This window comes from Esox lucius, chromosome 2 (assembly GCF_011004845.1).
Source record: "Esox lucius isolate fEsoLuc1 chromosome 2, fEsoLuc1.pri, whole genome shotgun sequence".
In the NCBI taxonomy this organism is placed as follows: domain Eukaryota; kingdom Metazoa; phylum Chordata; class Actinopteri; order Esociformes; family Esocidae; genus Esox; species Esox lucius.
In genome coordinates, this window is record NC_047570.1 from 3,984,025 (window position 1) to 4,002,583 (window position 18,559).

Here is an 18,559-nt window from a genome sequence, read left to right on the forward strand (position 1 = left end):
AAGGAGGAAGGGAACAGGTTCACACTTCGGGGAGAGCTATCAACTTGGTTGCTTGTCCACTGTCAAGACAAAGGTTGGACTGAAAAATCTGCAAAGTTATAGGAACAGGTACCAAAAAGCCAATATTAGAAAAATCTCTAGAGACACCGCATGCACTGTATGCTTTAATAAAAACAGTTTAGTAGCTGACAAAGCAAAGCAAGACAATGCTCAAACTGTATATTGCATTGGTCCATTAATATAAATGACTTATTTACAGCCTCTTGAAAACACTAGAAGATAATTAAAAGATAATTTTTCATAAAAAAGGATAAAAATAGAACTACTGTATACATACACAACCATTCAAATGTTTGGGGTTACTTTGAGATGTCCTTGTTCTCCATGAAAACATACATAAAATCTGTTTGAACAGAAAATAGTCATTGACAAGGTTAGAAACAATCCTTTTTAATTTAAATAATAATGATGTCCATCCAACTTTGCTTTAGTCAAAGAATCCTCCATTTGCAGCAATCACAGCCTTGCAGACCTTTGGCATTCTAGTTGTCAATTTGTTTTTGGTAATCTGAAGAGATTTTACCCCATACTTCCTGAAGCACATCCCACAATGAGGAATGGCACTGGTGTTGAAACTGGCATTTCTCAAAGTAAACACTTTAATGCACTTGTCCTCTTGTTCACTTGTGGACCAGGGCCTCCCACTCTTTCTATTCTGGTTAGAGCCAGTTTGCGCTGTTCTGTGCAGGGAGTTCGTGCTGTTAGTACACAGCGTTGTATGAGATCTTCAGTTTCTTTGTAATTTCTCACCTGGAATAGCCGTAATTACTCAGAACAAGAACAGACTGACGGGTTCCAGAAGAAAGTTCTTTGTTTCTGGCTATTTTGGCCTGTAACTGAACCCACAATTACTGATGCTAAAAATACTGAACTAGTCAAAAGTTTTATTGCTTCTTTAAAAAGCCAAACAGTTTTCTGTTGTGCTAACATTATTGCAAAATTGATCTAATGATCAATTAGCCTTTTAAAATTACTGGTTTTAAAACTTGGATTAGCAAACACAATGTGCCATTGGAACACAGGACTGATGGTTGCTGATAATGGGCCTCTGTACACCTATGTAGACAATCCTAAAAATCAGCTGTTTGCAGCTACAATAGTAATTTACAAGATTAACAATGTCTGCACTCTATTTCTGATCAATATGGTGTTATTTTAATGGACAATATTGTTTTTATATCAAAAACATGGACATTTCTAACTGACGCCAAACTTGAACAGTAGTATATATATTCATCAAAACAATTACCGTTAAAGTTTGTAAGCCAAGTTAAGGCCAATTTAACTACATCCAAATTATACATCTAGACTTCTCATAATATGTACCAGTGTAAGGCAGCAGCAGTCTGTACAAAAAGTCAATGTATATATTTACATTTCCCTCCATGCAAATGTCCATTTACAGTGGCGTTTCTTCTCAAACAGTCCAAGATATATAAAAGATAACAAAAATATTTAAGGTCCGTCCACTTGATCCAGAATCATGATGGATGTCCTCAGAACCTCTGGAGCTTAGACAATGTCAGGGTGGCTGAACATGTGTTCTCGGCCAGGTGGGTACTGCTTCGTCCAATCGACCACAACCGGCTTGAACAGCCCGCAGAAACGAAGCTGGAAGAACGAAAGCAGGTTCCTCACCACACCCAAACTATGGAGAGAGGGAGAAAGACAACAAAGAGCATTTGAGGAATGGAGAAGGTGAGAGAGAGGCACTGGGCTACATTCCTTATTAGCTTGAGGAAATTAACTGGTTTAGTCACTGAGGTAACTAAAGTCAGCAGGTTGTCCTTATAAAGCACCACTCACTTGTATGGGTTTTGCCTGAGCGAGATGGTTTGTGGGAGTTTCCTCTGGCGAAGCATCAAGTTGGCCCTCTCAGCCGTGGTCAGGCCATAGAAAGCAATCTGTTCAAACAGACACACACAGACAGACAGAGATATATTAAACTAACATTCTAATGTGCTTATGCCTGCAAACACTTAGGTGGCAAGTCCTTGTGGTAAAAAAAAATTAATAAAATAAAAATAACACTAGTTAAAAAAAATTATGATCTGTGAATATTCCTTAAACAAAACGACAGAAATACCAGCCCGTCATCATTAATGCAATGAAAGGCATCTCCCTGTGAGGGGACCCAGCAGGGGGGCGGTAAAGGCAGCAGAAGCAAGACTGCTTTATCACAGATGACAACACATCCATCATAAATAATACACACAGCGTTTCCTTCGGAGCAAACTAAAAGAAAAACACGGCAAAAACATCGGCTGCTCGAGCAAAACAAAGATATCAATTAGCGTTTGAAGCTCCAGTGCACGTAGCACTACGGTCAATTTCTTTTACCTCCAGGCCATATACACAGCAGGATTTCAGAAAAGGATTCAAAGCAAACACGCCCGCAGTTATATAAGTGGAGGTAGTATGATGTGAACACACATGTTTGTGTTTATATCCTTGTGGGGACCAGAAAAACTTCTCACTGATCCCTAAGCCCTAACCCAAATAACCTAACGGTTATCCCTGAACGTAACCTAAAGTTAACGCCTAACTGAAACCCCTAATGCCTAAACCTAAAAAGAACCACAATTGAAGGTTTTCCTCAAAACCTAACCTCTAAAAAAATGTTAAGGCTTTAAAAAACTTTAAAAGGTACTTCTGGTCCCCACGTGCTGTAAGAACAGGATTACCAGAGAAGATCGGAATATTCTCAAAAATCGACAGCAGGGATGGTTTAGGAGTTAGGAACGAATCATTTTTGAGGTGTTTGCAGTGATGAGAAGTAGTGAATTCAAAGCTCTTTCGTCTGTCTCCTGAGCAGCGTGTTAAGGAGCCCAACAGAGCTGTCACCATGGATAGACACATCAGCAATGCAGGGATGTCGTGGCAGACAGAGACGAGGCGCTGCCTGGGCGTAATCTCCACTCTAGGGTTCAGGCTGGGCATTTGAGATGATGAATTAGACCAAGAAAGGTCCTAAACATGGAAATGTTTACCCCACTTCAGGCCATTAAAAAACACACACAATTTGTTGATTTAATGTCACAGAGTGAAACCTGTTCCCACACAGCCATACCTGGTAGAGCTGTAAGGCCAGGAGAATGGAGGCCCAGGAGGTATGGAAGAAGGCCAGACAGAAGATGCCAAGCACCCAGGAAGAGCAGCCTACCAGGGCAGATAAAGCACTCCACATGCCCTCCTCCTGGTAGTGCAACGGGCAGTGCTTGGACCAGTCTGGTAAAAACACGCACACAGAAAATGTCACACAGGAAAATAGCATGTATGTACACCACCAAGGACAGTGCAGTTGTCTGCATGATTAAATGTCACTCACACACGAGACATCCGTAGAACATCCACGCCCCGATCAGGCAGAGCGAAAACAGGAACAGAACGAAGTAGTGATGATTCCTGGCTCCTAAAAAGAGGAGATCAAAATGGGTTTGTTAGAACATGAAACTCGAGTGCTTAGGAATGTAGCTGACACTTCTCCAAATAACTATCAGTGCACACATTTAAAGACAGCAAGGGGAAAAAACATGAAACTCCAAATAATAAACATTGCAAGCATTAGTTCACAAGCAACTTAGCATTATGTTAAGATTTATACCCAAATACTGTTCCAGCCGCAGAACTATAAAACCACTGGAATTGTTGTTACCTATGCAGCCATTGATCCAGATTGAGTGATGGTCCTGTTTCGCCACGCAGGCGTCACATGAGAAGCAATGATTGGCCCGCATGGGCTTCTTCATCTGCATAACGGAAACAGTCAGTCAGCTTTAAGAGCGGTTTGGATAATGGTGTTGGACTGCGACCAGTCTTGTCTTTGAGGCTTACCATACAGGACGTACAGAAGATCCTGGGATCCAAGCAGCCCGCCTCCGCCAGTAACACCACATTCTGTTTGAGACAGAAGATTGCTAACAATTCATAAAAGCAGATGAAACCAGTGGCCATTTCAAATGCAGACTACCGTTTTAAGGCAGACCTGGCAGAAGTTTTAAGGCAGACCTGGCAGAAGTTTTAAGGCAGACCTGGCAGAAGTTCTGACCTGTCCGTAATGTTTCTCAGATAAAAAAAACGAAAACAAGCCAGCTCCTAACCATCTTTTTCTCCTCCTCAGTGGCCTTGACGATACCGGGGTCGGTTCTACAGGAACGGAAGTAGCAGCAGAGGAGCGCCGTGGAGTTGAGAGCAAACAGCCCCTGAACTGCGGCACTGGGACCATGTGAGCAGCAGGGTTAAGGACAGAACATTTGACCCTTTTATTCAGCAGAGGCATTTTAAATCCTACCACAGTTGGGGGTGATGTTTTGTTGCTAAACGTTTCTTCTATGGACTAAATTGCGTGGGACTATTTGGTTCAACAGATTTCCTACTGGACAAACTGCTGGAAGGAAGGTTTGAACACCCTGAACAAAGAAATATAACAACCACAGAGCTTTTTAAGTGTTCATGTACACCATTGCATGTTGGGAAATTTCAGCACTGTATATTGCTATGCTGGATTGGAGAGCGATAGTATAAAAGCCCTTTGTTAAAGGATATCAGGAAGGAACCACAGGAACCAGGTGACAATCATCCAGAAGACAGATGCCATCAGAGCTGTGGCAGGAACCAGGGACATCAGGGCAGGGCTTGTCATTTGTCTGCAAGAAAATCGCACACATTTACATGAGCGGTTTCCCACTAACTCTTCTGCAGAGTGATTTATAAAAGCAATTGGTTGCCTTGGGGTCTCAAACAACCTCTATTTTGGCTACTGGCCTGAAACTTTAACCGTCCCAACCCGAGAAACACAAATAATGCCCCTGGGTGTCTTAACTGAACCAAGCAGCGAATGTATGAATAATACCAAGAGTTGGTGTTTGAGCGCCATCATGTGGAGATTACTAGCAATACCAGCAGGGTTCTAGACAGGGGTCACTGAGTTTAGTCAAAGTATTTTTATTGTCAAATGCACAACAGTGCAATTGTGAGCAGTGAAATTCTTATGACATGGCACGCAACATCTACACAACAGCGTTAAGTAAAATATGAAGCAAAAAAATATGCACAACAATGTAAACTAGCAATGAAAACGAACGCCTCTCTTAAGGCATGTTAATAAAGTAGCAGTTTGTCAACCCAAAGCACTAGTTTCCTGTGATGGATGGCACTCACCGTTGTGCCAGGTTGATCACGGCAATGACAGCACCCAGCAGAAGCCCTTTGAGGAGCCAGGACTCCGAGTTAAAGTCAGCTATCGCTCCCACGCTGCCTAACAGCGCAGCAGAGAATGTGAACTGTGTGCACACCTAGAGAGACAAAGAATCATGGAAGTAATCACAATTTAAGAAAAACAAAAATATTATTAACAACCACTATGAAGAAAAAAAGCAGTTTGTCTAAATCAGGTGTTAATCTTTGTTATCTGGATTTCTCCACTGCTATCACACACATACACACTTTACTGTCACTGCTGTGACCCAAATATTATTCGCATTCAAATTCTTATTTTCCCTAGAAACACAGAAGCTAATCTTCAAACACTTAACCATAACCCTAAACCTAACTCCAATAGTAACTTTTGCCCTAAACCGTCAAATGTTACTTGCAGGAACGTCTGGCGGTCCCTAGCATAGCCAATCTGCACACACGTATGATAGTGGAAAGAAGGGCCAACATATTGAAGGCATTTCTGGAGTATCAGACAGCATGGTACCCCACCCCATGGCTCAGAAAAGTAGGCGGGGAAAAGCTGGCGTGGCTTTTATACCTTGTATCGGTTAAGAAAGCGCAGACAGCGGGAGTTGGAGCGGATCCTTTCCTGTTTGACGTGGTTGAGCATGTGGATGAGAAGGGGGCTATTCACCTGGTGGGCCAAGTCTAAGGGTGTGTGACCCTGAGAAAACATCATCCTTAGTTATCATCATTAGATATGCTGCTATCAACTGTGAGGTCTGAATCCTGAATGCAGACCGGCTGACAGCTGATGTATATCTATGCAAAACGCTGCAAGCGGGTGAGGTGAATAGCTGTGGCGGAGTGCCTGGACAGAGCGCTTAGCCTTGACATATTGGCAAAATATCAGACCCGGAGATGCTTTCTGCTCTTATAAAACGGTTACCGACAGAATTAGATTAGTAGAAAGTGATGTGATGTCATAACCGTGGTATAGGGCCTCTCATAAACTGTGTAGAGCATCTACCACGGCTGTGACATCAAATACACATTTTACTGTTTTAATTACGTTGGTAACTGATTTGTATGTGCCATAAGGCGTCTTTGGAGGCTTGTAACGTCAATATACCATGGCTAAGCGCCGTGTCCAGGCACGCCACAATTCATCTTGCCTAAGAATATCTTAACTTTGGCATATTGGCTGTAAAACACGAACCCCGTGCCTTATTGCTTAAATATACTATGGCTGTCAGCCAATCAGCATTCATGACTCACATCACCTGCTTTTTTAGAGACTGTATACGGTAGGTATTATACAATAATATTTTATTGCTTAAATTGTATTAAGCAAGCAGTTTATTACAGTAACAAGGCACCTCTTGTGTGTGTGGTGTTTTATCAGTCTCTCACATTAGCATTCTCGGAATCCACGCTGGCCCCGGCCTCCAGCAGAATGTGTGCGGCATCTACGTTTCCCGCCAGCACGGCACAGTGGAGCGGAGAGTTCCTGTTCACTTTGTCCACTGCACTTACCGATGCATTGCACTTGACCAGGAAGTTAGTGGGCTCGGGCCTGCAAAGAAACTATTTGTTTATTGACTTCTCACCTCCCCACCTTGGTAGTTTATATTCAAAACAGGCAAAGAAGGAAACAAAGGTGCCCTGAAAGGACAAAGGAGCCCTGCTGCCTGACCGGTTAATGTTTAAGAAACTCTACTGAGGTTAAAGCAACTCAACCTGTCTTCTGAATCAGCCAATCAAATCTAAATATTACACTAAACATATAAGCTGGTTTGTTAGCAGGTTGCAGCCGTTAGCTTAGAGGTTAAGGCATCTAAACAGTAACCAAAAAGTTGGCAGATAGAATACAAGCTGGCAAGAGGAAATAAACTCTTAATTTTGTTCCAGAACATTGCAGTTACTTAAAATGTTTAAGTGACTATGGATGAGACTGTCTGCTAGGCCTAAAATGTTTTCTTTTTTAAAGCAAACTAGCCAAAGTTGCACAGCTAAGCTTCATTTGGGCATTGTTGCTTTAACCTGGACGAAGCAGCTTAAACATCAGCCTGTGAAGCAACAGCGCCTCCCAGGGGCACTTTGGGCCCCCTTTGTCCTGTGGGCAGTTTTACTACAGTAAGCATTAGAAAACCCACAAAATAATTGGCTTAGAGAGAAACATACCCAATGATCTTTTGCGCTGCCAACATCAAGGGTGTCTGCCCATTTGAGTCTGGAAAGTCAACTTCCTACAACAGGAAAGAACACAGCGAATTGACTCGCCAAGAGAAAATAAAAGGATGAAACAAAAAGAGAAAGATGGAACAGAGAGAGGATGAGGGAGAGGGAAAATGCGTGAGACAGAAAACCACCATGAAAAACCACCATGAGTAAGACAGAGGAAGAGACTCACCTGCCCTTTGGCCATCAGGTAGGCTGCTATGGGCATGTGTTGGAAGAGGATGGCCAGATGCAGGCTGCGGTAGCCCTCGCCGTCAGACACCGACGGGTCGGCTCCGTACCGCAGCAACTGGATCACCATGGAGAGGTGGCCTTGCCTGTCCACGGACGACCGAACAGAAATCACCAAACCACAATTAGCCCTTAAGCACATTCAATCACATGCTTGAAGACCTTCCTAGGACTGCCTCTATCGCGTACTCTATTTTATCCCGCAAAAGGTCAACGGAGTAGTGTGCCGCTTTTTTTTGCAAAACTGCTGTAATGTCATTGTGACACATGACTAAATGTTAGTAAACGTTGGGTAATTTGATTCCAAAGGAGAGGTGTGTCTTTGGCTACCAATAATTACCTTATGGCCCAATGCAGGGGTGTAGAGTTCAGGTCACCACCAAGCTGGTCTATGACGGCCCCTTTCGACATATAATACCTAAGGCAATAAAATGACACTGTCAAGATAGGTTTACATGGTTTAAAAACGATTATGTCTTTGAACAGAAACCTTCAGCTTAACATTTTCTGCCTTAGGGAAGAAGTTAGATTGATCAGTGCTCGAAATACAAAAGTCTTACAATTTTAAATGAAAAGCTAAAATATAATTGAGATGCCGGGAGTCCTAAGCAAACTTGTCTGATGTAGGGCTCTTACTTGACCACCTCTGTACGGTTGTTGATGGCTGCCCAGTGCAAAAGGGAGACGTTCTCCTTGTCAGGTTGTCTCACATCGTAACCAGCCTCCACCAGTTCCTTACACCGTTCAAGGACACCAAATCTAGATAGGAATAAACATTGGTCCTGTTCATTAAAGTGTTTCCATAACAAGGGTACTAGGACCCCTGAGAGTACTTGGTCCATTCAGAAAGGGACCTTGAGAAGACTCGCAAGACCAAAGGCTTACTGGAACAATGCTCATGAGGGGGTACTACAGAGCTAAACTTGGTGGTACAGTAACTGAAAAAGGTTGGGAACTACTTTGCTAATTGACCCCATTGTCTTCTCTGCATTTGGTAAATGTTAAGCTAGTTATTATCATGCATGACTGCCAAGGCATTTACAAAAGCGGGTTAGAAAACAGAGATATTGAGAGGCAGTACAGTACCAGAAAGAAAAAAATCCTTGACTGAATAAGTGTGTCCATACAATTGACTGGTACTGTACATGCTGCTCTGATCTGTCAACTTGTCCACAGCAGCAACTGACCAGACTTGTCCTTAGCAGCGCCGGGCATATTTCCGGTTGAGACAACTAAAACCAGTAAGACTTGTTTGGTTGATTGTGATGTTACTAAAGCAGAGCAATGCTTTATCATGGATAGATGCACCCTTTAGAAGCAACCATTGAAAAAAAAAAATATCAACACATAGCAGTTTAGTCTCCTCAACTACCTCAAATGATAACATCAGTCAAACGCTCTAGATTCGTTTTAGAATTGAGCAAGTGACAGTGCAAAGAATATGCATGTATTTGTTCGCAGGTTGCCTGGGGAATGCAGTGTCTTTACAGGAAAACATTTCTGTAGACAGTATACACAGATACTGAGATGAACGCTTCGTAAGACAGTGCTTCGTGAGAACAAGGGTTGAGAAGAGGGAATCAAATTATTAACTGTCATCCGCCAAATGCGAGCAAATCAGTTAACTTTACCAGCCACTTTGGTGGGTAGCCAGCGAGCATATGGGAACAAAACTTAATTGCCAAAAACACTGGCAAATCTACTATGGCACACCAACACTACAAAGTAAATGAATGACTCGTTGTTCGACACAAGTCCTCAAACCTCACCCCATAAACAGGCTCAATTTGCACCAGCAAGACTCATCCGCTGAATGAGAGCACAATTCAATTCACCTGTAAGCTATTTGAGTACAGGCCAGCAGTGTATTATTTGATGTTGGGTAGACTCAGCCACAGCGGAAAAACAACACTGCTTCCCTCAGACTGTGAGTGTGAGGGACTGAGTGTGTGAGGGACTGAGTGTGTGAGGGACAGAGTGTGTGAGGGACTGAGAGTGTGAGGGACTGAGAGTGTGAGGGACTGAGAGTGTGAGGGACTGAGAGTGTGAGGGACTGAGAGTGTGAGGGACTGAGAATGTGAGGGACTGAGAATGTGAGGGACTGAGAATGTGAGGGACTGAAAGTGTGAGGGACTGAAAGAGTGAGGGACTGAAAGTGTGAGGGACTGAGAATGTGAGGGACTGAGAGTGTGAGAGACTGTGAGTGTGAGGGACTGTGAGTGTGAGGGACTGAGAGTGTGAGGGACTGAGAGTGTGAGGGACTGAGAGTGTGAGGGACTGAGAGTGTGAGGGACTGAGAGTGTGAGGGACTGAGAGTGTGAGGGATGGGCGTGTACATGTCAGGGTATCTGAAGGACGTTGATTAGAATTGACTTACACAATGACATACAGATCTTTCTGACTGTATTCCAGCCAAATGCAAAGTAGGCGCGGTGATATACACTGCATAACAGCGTGAAGGTGAGCGGCAAAGATTGGGACTGATCCCTCTCACTCTGGAAATTGACTTTTTAGAAGTCTCCTCTCTGGTAGAAGGTTGAGGTATATCAGGACCTAAACCTCTCGCCACAAGAACAGTTTCTTTCGTACAGCAGTAGGCCTCAAGAACATGCCCCCGGAGCCAAACTGACTACAGCCCACTCCCCACATACACACACAACCCCCAACTAGACAAATCTTTGACCCCTCCTCCCCACATATACACACAACCCTCAACTGGACCAATCTATAACCCCTCCCCACATACATGAACAACCCTCAACTGGACAATTATAGCACCTTAGGTATTTTTTGGTATAATTTTTTGTTCACTATTCTCAGTCCACTACAAATGCTCTGTGCACTACTCTTATTTGGTTTGATTTCTTTGATAAAAAATTGGTGCACCAACGGATCAGAACAAATTCCTAGTTTGTTGTGAAACTTACTGGGCAATAAAATTCTCTGATTCTGAAGGAAAATAACAGGCATTATAATGAGTAGAGGCGTATCAGGGACAGGTTTTTGTACAGCATATCGTAATGTTTTATCGAATCGTACCACATAGAAGCAACATTTGGAAGCAGCAACAATACATTGAATTGTTGCCAAGTGAATCGATACAGTATGGTATCCCTGTCATGCCTAAGGTGTACACCTCAAAATTGCAGAAACGTCGAGCATCGCACTTTAACACTCATTAGTTGTTGTGGAACCTGACCCACAATGCAGTTTGCTAAGCCATGTAGTCATGACCTTTGGTACACTTCCAGAATGCTCTGTTTGCTTAGTAACAAGAGTGAAGATAGCGGTGGGTGCAGCCGGCCACAGGAATATCTTTATTTAACACTAGTCTTGCATAGGGTAGTGAAAACGGTCTCAGCATCAGTTGGAGCTGGTGAAGTGGACGTTGGAAAGAGCTGCCTTGTAACGTTTGTTGTTTTGAGCGATTGCAAGCTCAACTGCAGGGTTCAAGTCACTTTTTTTCTTGGTCCTAAATTCTACTGGCCCAGACTGTATCTTTACTAGCCAGAACTGAATAAAAAATACATAGTATAATTGTATTTTACAGATATATAGTATGGAAATATATCATCAGAATATTGATTTATACCAAAGATTTGCATGTGGTATGAGAGCTGATTCAAGCAATTGATGTTTACATAAATATGATGAAACACACATCATTACTTTTTAATAAATGGTTATCAAAATATTAGCTACTTTAAATAACATTATCATCTTTTCATGACGATGCTTGCTTATTTGATGTGACAAAACATGAAAAAAAAAAATGTTGTTAATATATCTATGGTAATATAAATATGGTGCAATACAGTACTTGCAGTAGATCAGTGTCTCCCAACATTTTTTGCACTGCTTTCAGTAACCCTGAAATACCCCCTCATGTTCATTTCACTAGTAAGTCTATGGTGTCATGAGTGTTTTCAAGTACCCCCTGTGGAGAGGCCAAGTACCCCCAGGGGTCCTAGTACCCCTGGTTGGGAACCACTGCACTAGTTGGTTGACTGACTTCTTGTGTGTCACTGCTAGCAAGCGCTTAGTTAACAAGGCGTAGTTAACATGACACTTACTGTCGACAAGCCATGTCCGTATGGTTTCTGTCTGTCATGGCCGTAGTCCATTAATGGTTTCTCCCTCTTCACAACATGCTAGGTGGCCGTAATTAGTTTTTCAATTTGGGTACAAACCACCTTATTCATTAAGAGCCGGCAGACATTCACTGGTGCAGACGCAGGGTTGTCAACAGCCCGTTTTGCCACGACACACGCGACATGCTACAGGGATTTAAGAGCAGGTTTTAAGTAGTTGTTCGTTCTCTACATAAATGACCCTGCATTATCGGCTTTCGTCAGGAACGCACAATATGAACGGCAGTATGTGTCCCTTGCCATTATCGTTTTCGACCCATGGAACCTGTTCTTTCCCAAAAAAATACGATATATTGCATTTGCTTTGGCTCATAGGATGCCACATTTGGGTCCTGCTCTAGAATGCACTATGAACTATGACTGGTCAAAACAGACAAGCCAACAATATTATTGGTCAAAAAGACGACAGCTGTACTTTTGTTACCAAACCCAGGGGAAGAAGCGCCAAATACGCATTTTAATGCGAGAACAAGCAAAAATCAAGGCGGGAAGAAGGACAAAGATGACAAGAATATGTTTTAATAAACACTCTGAATTTTAATGGGGAAATTGAGCACTGGCCCAACTTTAGGTCTTACTGGCCCCGGGCCAGCGGGCCATCATTATTGTTGAACCCTGAAATGTTGTTGTCTTTGTTATTGTCAGCAGGTGAATGCACAAGTGAAGCAGCACAGCTTAATGAGATGAGCATCAGAGGACATTAAATCAAATTGGACATCAAGAAATTGGTAGAGGAGGAAAACTTTAAAGATTTTTTATTAAAGTGCTTTCCACTGTTATGTTTATTTAATATAACTGCTTTAAATCATGGAATTGTTTGGGAGAATAAAATTAACACATTTTCCCAAAAGACCAAACTTGCCGGTCAGAAGTGATTATGGATTTTGCAGTGTATTTTCATTGAATGAAAACCATTTGAAAAAGCCCGACTATCATCCTGCAGGTTATAAACAAGGAAAAAAATAAATGCATCCAGTAATTTGTTGGGATTAGGACATGCTCTGTTCTTTGGATATTTCAACACAGATTGATTATTGCACATATATTGCTCTAGAATGACCTGTTACCCCAAGACACAAAACATCGGTTTGGTGACTGCAATGTTATTCCCCAATAGCATTTGAAAATAAAAACTAGCCTATTATGTTACATTAACAAGTTTAACTACAGCTCCGGAAAAAAATTTGAGACCACTGCACCTTTTTCTTTTTGTTTAAATTTAGTCATTCATAAATCAATATTTTCTGGCATTTTATGCTTTATCAGATAATGACAGTGGTGAAAGATTAGTGGGCCAGGTTTATACCCATGCTGCAGCAGTACATGTACATAAGAGGCAGCAGCTTAGACCACAGGACCATCCTATTTAAAATCTGTGAATTTAGTTACTCTAGCCTAACGCATACATGGGATTCAGTTACTAGCTGTGCTTGACTACAGACAATATATACATCAGCCTAAAGCTCAAGAGGTTATGCTAGCACCTTACATTGTCAACTGGTGTCTACCTTATCAGGCATGACTCATGTTATTTGGTGTACTGAGAGACTATTCTATAGAATAAATTGTAGCTTAAGCACAATTATGTCCATGGCATTGACTTGAATGCATCCCCCCACCACCCCAAAACTTCCCATCTTGTGCCATTTAGTTTTAATTTAAGGGCCAGGACTACACTACCTGGTCGACATAGTTCATGTGACAAAATGTATATATCTTACTGTGTTGCCTTGACAATGTCCCAGCTGCTGCTGTCGTCCATATGTGACCGTTTCTTAGGCTGCTGTGTGGGGTCCATCATCTGCTCAGCTCTTGGGCCAAATTGGCCATGGAAAGCAGGCATGAACCCGTGCGCCATCCCACCACCGTGACCCCCGAATCCATGCACCGCAGGCCCATGGGAATGGCCGCCGTGGCCATGGCAACTGTCGTGGTTCTTACCCTGTAATACCCCCAAAACATTAATCTATGGATAAGTTATTCTGGTGAGTATACACTTGCAAAATAGGCGGTATGGAGTGATATACATTAAGTGTTGACCTATTGCTATGGGCAACATTTTCGTAAAGATGAGCATGCTCTGTGGTTGGTCCTCTGGGCAGGAAAACATACAAATAAAAACCGAATTTCCAGAAAAGGACATACTGCATTCAAGGAAATCAGGTAAACTGAGCATACTCCGAGAATATTTTTCCATTGATAAACAAAAAACTGAGTATTGTAGTACTAATCTTAGCGATTAACTACGTTACTATATTTTAAAGTTAGCAATAGCTAATTGTCCATTTCTGCTACTAACTGCTGCAGTTAATGATAACAACCCGTAACGTTAAACCTGGTTCTAGACTAGGCTTTGGTTTCACATAGCTGATGTTAAATAGTAAGCTAGTTTGTTCCCCAGTTCACACGCGTTAGTTAGCTAGAGTATATATACTAATAAAACAACGCCAGCTGTATAGGTGATGATGATTGTTATCCGATACATTTTCGACAATTTGAAAAATTGTAGTGATCATACGACCTAAGGCTGGTTTAGTTGGCTCACTAGCTAGCTAGATAGCCTTGACCATATTTTCTCAGGCTTGCACGACTACAGTACAGTGTACTGCGTTTTGTCAATGGCATTTCCTCAAACTTGCCAGTTAAGCAGTAAGTTGCAGAAATGCTAGGTAGCTACTACGATATATTGATACTTTAGCAACCATGTAATATACATTAATTAGTATATTCCTATTGACTTCATCAAAGATCGAACAATCACTGTAAAACTGCTTACATCGTTATCTCCATTCCAGTCCATATTAGAAAGCCAGAAACGTTAAGTCTCAAGATACAAGGAAACGTTTTCTTGCTAAACCTTTTGGCCTCAACTTCCTGGATACGACGAGGCACAAATGCGTGGATTGGATCCACAGTTTACGTCCCGCCCACAATACCTCGGTTTTTTATTAATGTATTTTTTTATGTAGATGGAATTGCTCATTGTAAATGAGTCTCGAATTTTGTAAAACAACATGGTCTGCTGCACCGTGCCTAACATGACATTAGATTTTTACCAGAGATAGAAAGTAATCTGATTAATTAAACATCTATATAATCACTATGAATTTACGCCATAAGCGTCATTTATCAATTAGGTTTCTCAACTTCATCTTTTAAGGAGACAGAAGGAGAGAGTAAGCAAGACATTTATTTTTATAAATGATTTTTTCCTTGTGACAAAAGCATTTGGGGCTTTTGTCAAACTGGCCGTAAAAAAGGCGTAAAAAAGTGTTTTTTAAACCCACTGCACAGTTGTGACACCTGCAGGTGAAATATCACAATGGCTTGTTACACGCTTATAGTATGAAATCATATACATTAATAATAACGATAATAACCTTTATCTATATATCACCTATCATACAGGCAATGCAGCTCAAAGTGTTTTACATTAATCAAAGTCAAGTACAGTGAAATACATAAAAAACAAAATCAGACATTTGCATCAATAAAAATAAAATGACCAAAATATTAAGCATGTTATATAATAATTTCTTGATCTTGCCTATGGGGTAACCTAAAAGCTTGAACTAATTTGGTTTCGGGAGATTCGCAGCGGAAGAGAACTCTGGTGCCTCAAAGCCATTGTGGGATAGGACAGTTGAGACAAGAAGCTTGGCCCAAACGACCTGAAACCTCCCAACCCAACACCCTATTCCAGCAGGAATTCCACCAGATGCATCTCCCAGTCTGTTCCTGGCCTCTGCCACAGAGTCATTCCCCTTTTCTGCCTATAAGAACTTTTGGTCGGACCTTCCCTAGTTAATGTGATAGCATGCATTAGCCTGTACACGTTATGCCATATGTCTTCATCCCTCTCCTCGGGGACCCCTCACAGTTTAGTTTAACCCTGAACTTGCTCACCTAATTCAACAGGTAAGGGTTTGTTAATTAGTTAATAGGTTGATTCAGGTGTGGTTGCTCTAGGATACATTTAATAGATGCAATGGCTGGGGTCACCAGGAGAAGGTTGAAGACCTATGCGTTATGCTGTTATCTGGTTAATAGACGCTAGCTACTTTAACCGAGTTAAATCGTCTCGTTTTTTCTCAGAAGAAGACTAACAAACTAGCGAGCTTTCTTCAGAGTCTTGAATAGTAAAGAGTGAGTACTATATTTACATAATAAAAGGTGGAGCATGCTTCGGTGGTACATTTTGCATATTAAATCAGACAAACGTTTATCTAGCAGGGGTTGGTAACATTTGTAGGTGTTGGATTAACAGGCGCAAATGTACGTGTTAATTTAACAGACCCGTAAACGAAACAAAATCGCACAAACGTAATACAAATCTGCAGCTTTTAATGTAATAATCCCACTAACTAGGAGTGATTCTAAACCTTTCATTACAAAAGTGAAAGGACAGTGTTTGCCGGATGGCATATAAGTGGAGCCGGCCAAGATGAGCGAATGTCTCTTAATGAGAGAGTGACTGACTGACATCTGCGTCTTGTGAGCAACATTAAAGAAACACTTCCGGGTCATTTCGTGTAATTTCGATAAAAAGTGGGTGTTAGTGGGTGTTAAAACACGTTCCAAGGGTAAAATTCAGACAATGCCAATGACAGAATATGGAATACATATTGCCTCATAACTAATAAACTATTGAATATTCCACAGAGAAAGCAGTGTAGGAAATGTCCAGGAGAATGTGTAGCGTAAGACAAACCTGTCAAATCATAGGGAACAGTGTGCTACATCTAGCAACACAATATTTCCACACCCTCTTTTTCCACAATGTAACTTAATGGATATCAAATACATATTGACTCATAAAAAAAAAAACTATTCTACACGCCGCGGTGAATGTATTGTAGGAAATGTTCAGGAGACTCTATAGAATGATTATATGCAAAGAAATCAAGGGGCACTCTGTATTTGCAATTTTTGCTGGTGTTTTACTCCACCCATTCCATTGGCCACATTCCAAATTGCTGAATAGCCTTTAGATCCATTATTCCTTTTGTTAATGGAGGTGATTATCACCACTTGGTGATTACTTAACAATTCAGCCAATGATCTAATGTAGTTGTCAATTACTTATATTAACTGGCCATTAGCCTGCTGTATTACCTTTAGAGATGTAGCTGTAGGATTTTATCTGTAATAATATAAAATTAATGTTTAATGTGTGAATGTGATACTGAAAAGAAAGGTTATGTTTGCATACTTTCTCTGTAAGAAGTTTTTGTTCCAGCTTTTAGCTCCATCAGAACAGTACAAAATGTTTTTACTACTGAAAACACCAACATGTAATTACAGTGGGGGGAAAAAAGTATTTAGTTAGCCACCAATTGTGCAAGTTTTCCCACTTAAAAAGATGAGAGAGACCTGTAGGTATACTTCAACTATGAGAGACAGAATGAGAAAAAAAAATCCAGAAAATCACATTGTAGGATTTTTTTATGAAAGTATTGGTAAATTCCTTTACCAAAAATATGTTTTTGGTCTCCTACAAACAAGCAAGATTTCTGGCTCTCACAGACCTGTAACTTCTTCTTTAAGAGGCTTCTCTGTCCTCCACTCGTTACCTGTATTAATGGCACTTGTTTGAACTTGTAATCAGTATAAAAGACACCTGTCCACAACCTCAAACAGTCACCCTCCAAACTCCACTATGGCCAAGACAAAAGAGCGTCCAAAGGACACCAGAAACAAAATTGTAGACCTGCACCAGGCTGGGAAGACTGAATCTGCTATAGGTAAGCAGCTTGGTGTGAGGAAAACAACTGTGGGAGCAATTATAAGAAAATGGAAGACATACAAGACGACTGATAATCTCCCTCAATCCGGGGCTCCACGCAAGATCTCACCAAAAGTAACAAAGGCTACCATCAGTAACACACTACGCCGCCAGGGACTCAAATCCTGCAGTGCCAGATGTGTCCCCCTGCTTAAGCCAGTACATGTCCAGGCTGTCTGAGGTTTGCTGGAGAGCATGTGGATGATCCAGAAGAGGATTGGGCGAATATCATATGGTCAGATGAAACCAAATTATAACTTTTTGGTAAAAACTCAACTCGTGTTTGGAGGAGAAAGAATGCTGAGTTGCATCCAAAGAACACCATACCTACTGTGAAGCATGGGGGTGGAAACATTATGCTTTGGAGCTGTTTTTCTGCAAAGGGACCAGGACGACTGATCCGTATAAAGGAAAGAATGATTTTTTTTGTCGTCATGTATCGTGAGATTTTGAGTGAAAACCTCCTTCCATCAGCAAGGGCATTGAAGATGAAACATTGCTGGGTCTTTCAGCATGACAATGATCCCAAACACACCGCCCGGGCAACGAAGGAGTGGTTTCGTAAGAAGCATTTCAAGGTCCTGGAGTGGCCTAGCCAGTCACCAGATCTCAACCCCATAGAAAATCTTTGGAGGGAGTTGAAAGTCTGTGTTGTCCAGCGACTATAAAATGAACTTGTGCTATAGTTATCCCAATCGTCCTTTTAGTTGCCAGGTAGCATCTCGTTCACAAATCTCTCATTTGATAGGCCTGTAATATATAACCAGGTTAGTAGGACCAACCCCATTTGCAGACAGTCCTTGTTTGGGGACTGTCTGCAAATGTTTCAGATTACATTTGTTCTGAATCACTGTTACATTTTTTTTAAGAGGCTTTGTTTCTTCATCAGGTTGGCAATTTCTTCTCAGTTTGTTGGTTTTGCTGTTTGATTCAT

General features: G+C 41.5%; 1 protein-coding gene across 1 annotated transcript; it reads right to left on the bottom strand.

Annotated features, from left to right (window-relative positions):
* Positions 1-437: 437 nt before the first annotated feature.
* On the bottom strand, positions 438-14,735 carry zdhhc13 (zinc finger DHHC-type palmitoyltransferase 13). The gene is made up of 17 exons (XM_010901167.5): positions 14,617-14,735; positions 13,562-13,782; positions 8,326-8,448; positions 8,030-8,107; positions 7,631-7,775; positions 7,402-7,466; positions 6,631-6,793; positions 5,816-5,941; positions 5,221-5,354; positions 4,606-4,706; positions 4,161-4,285; positions 3,895-3,957; positions 3,716-3,809; positions 3,389-3,472; positions 3,131-3,288; positions 1,867-1,964; positions 438-1,708 (listed from the first exon to the last, which is right to left on the bottom strand). The coding sequence occupies exons 1-17, from the start codon at positions 14,638-14,640 to the stop codon at positions 1,573-1,575; spliced, it is 1,938 nt and encodes a 645-aa protein (XP_010899469.2). The 5' UTR covers positions 14,641-14,735; the 3' UTR covers positions 438-1,572.
* Positions 14,736-18,559: the final 3,824 nt, after the last annotated feature.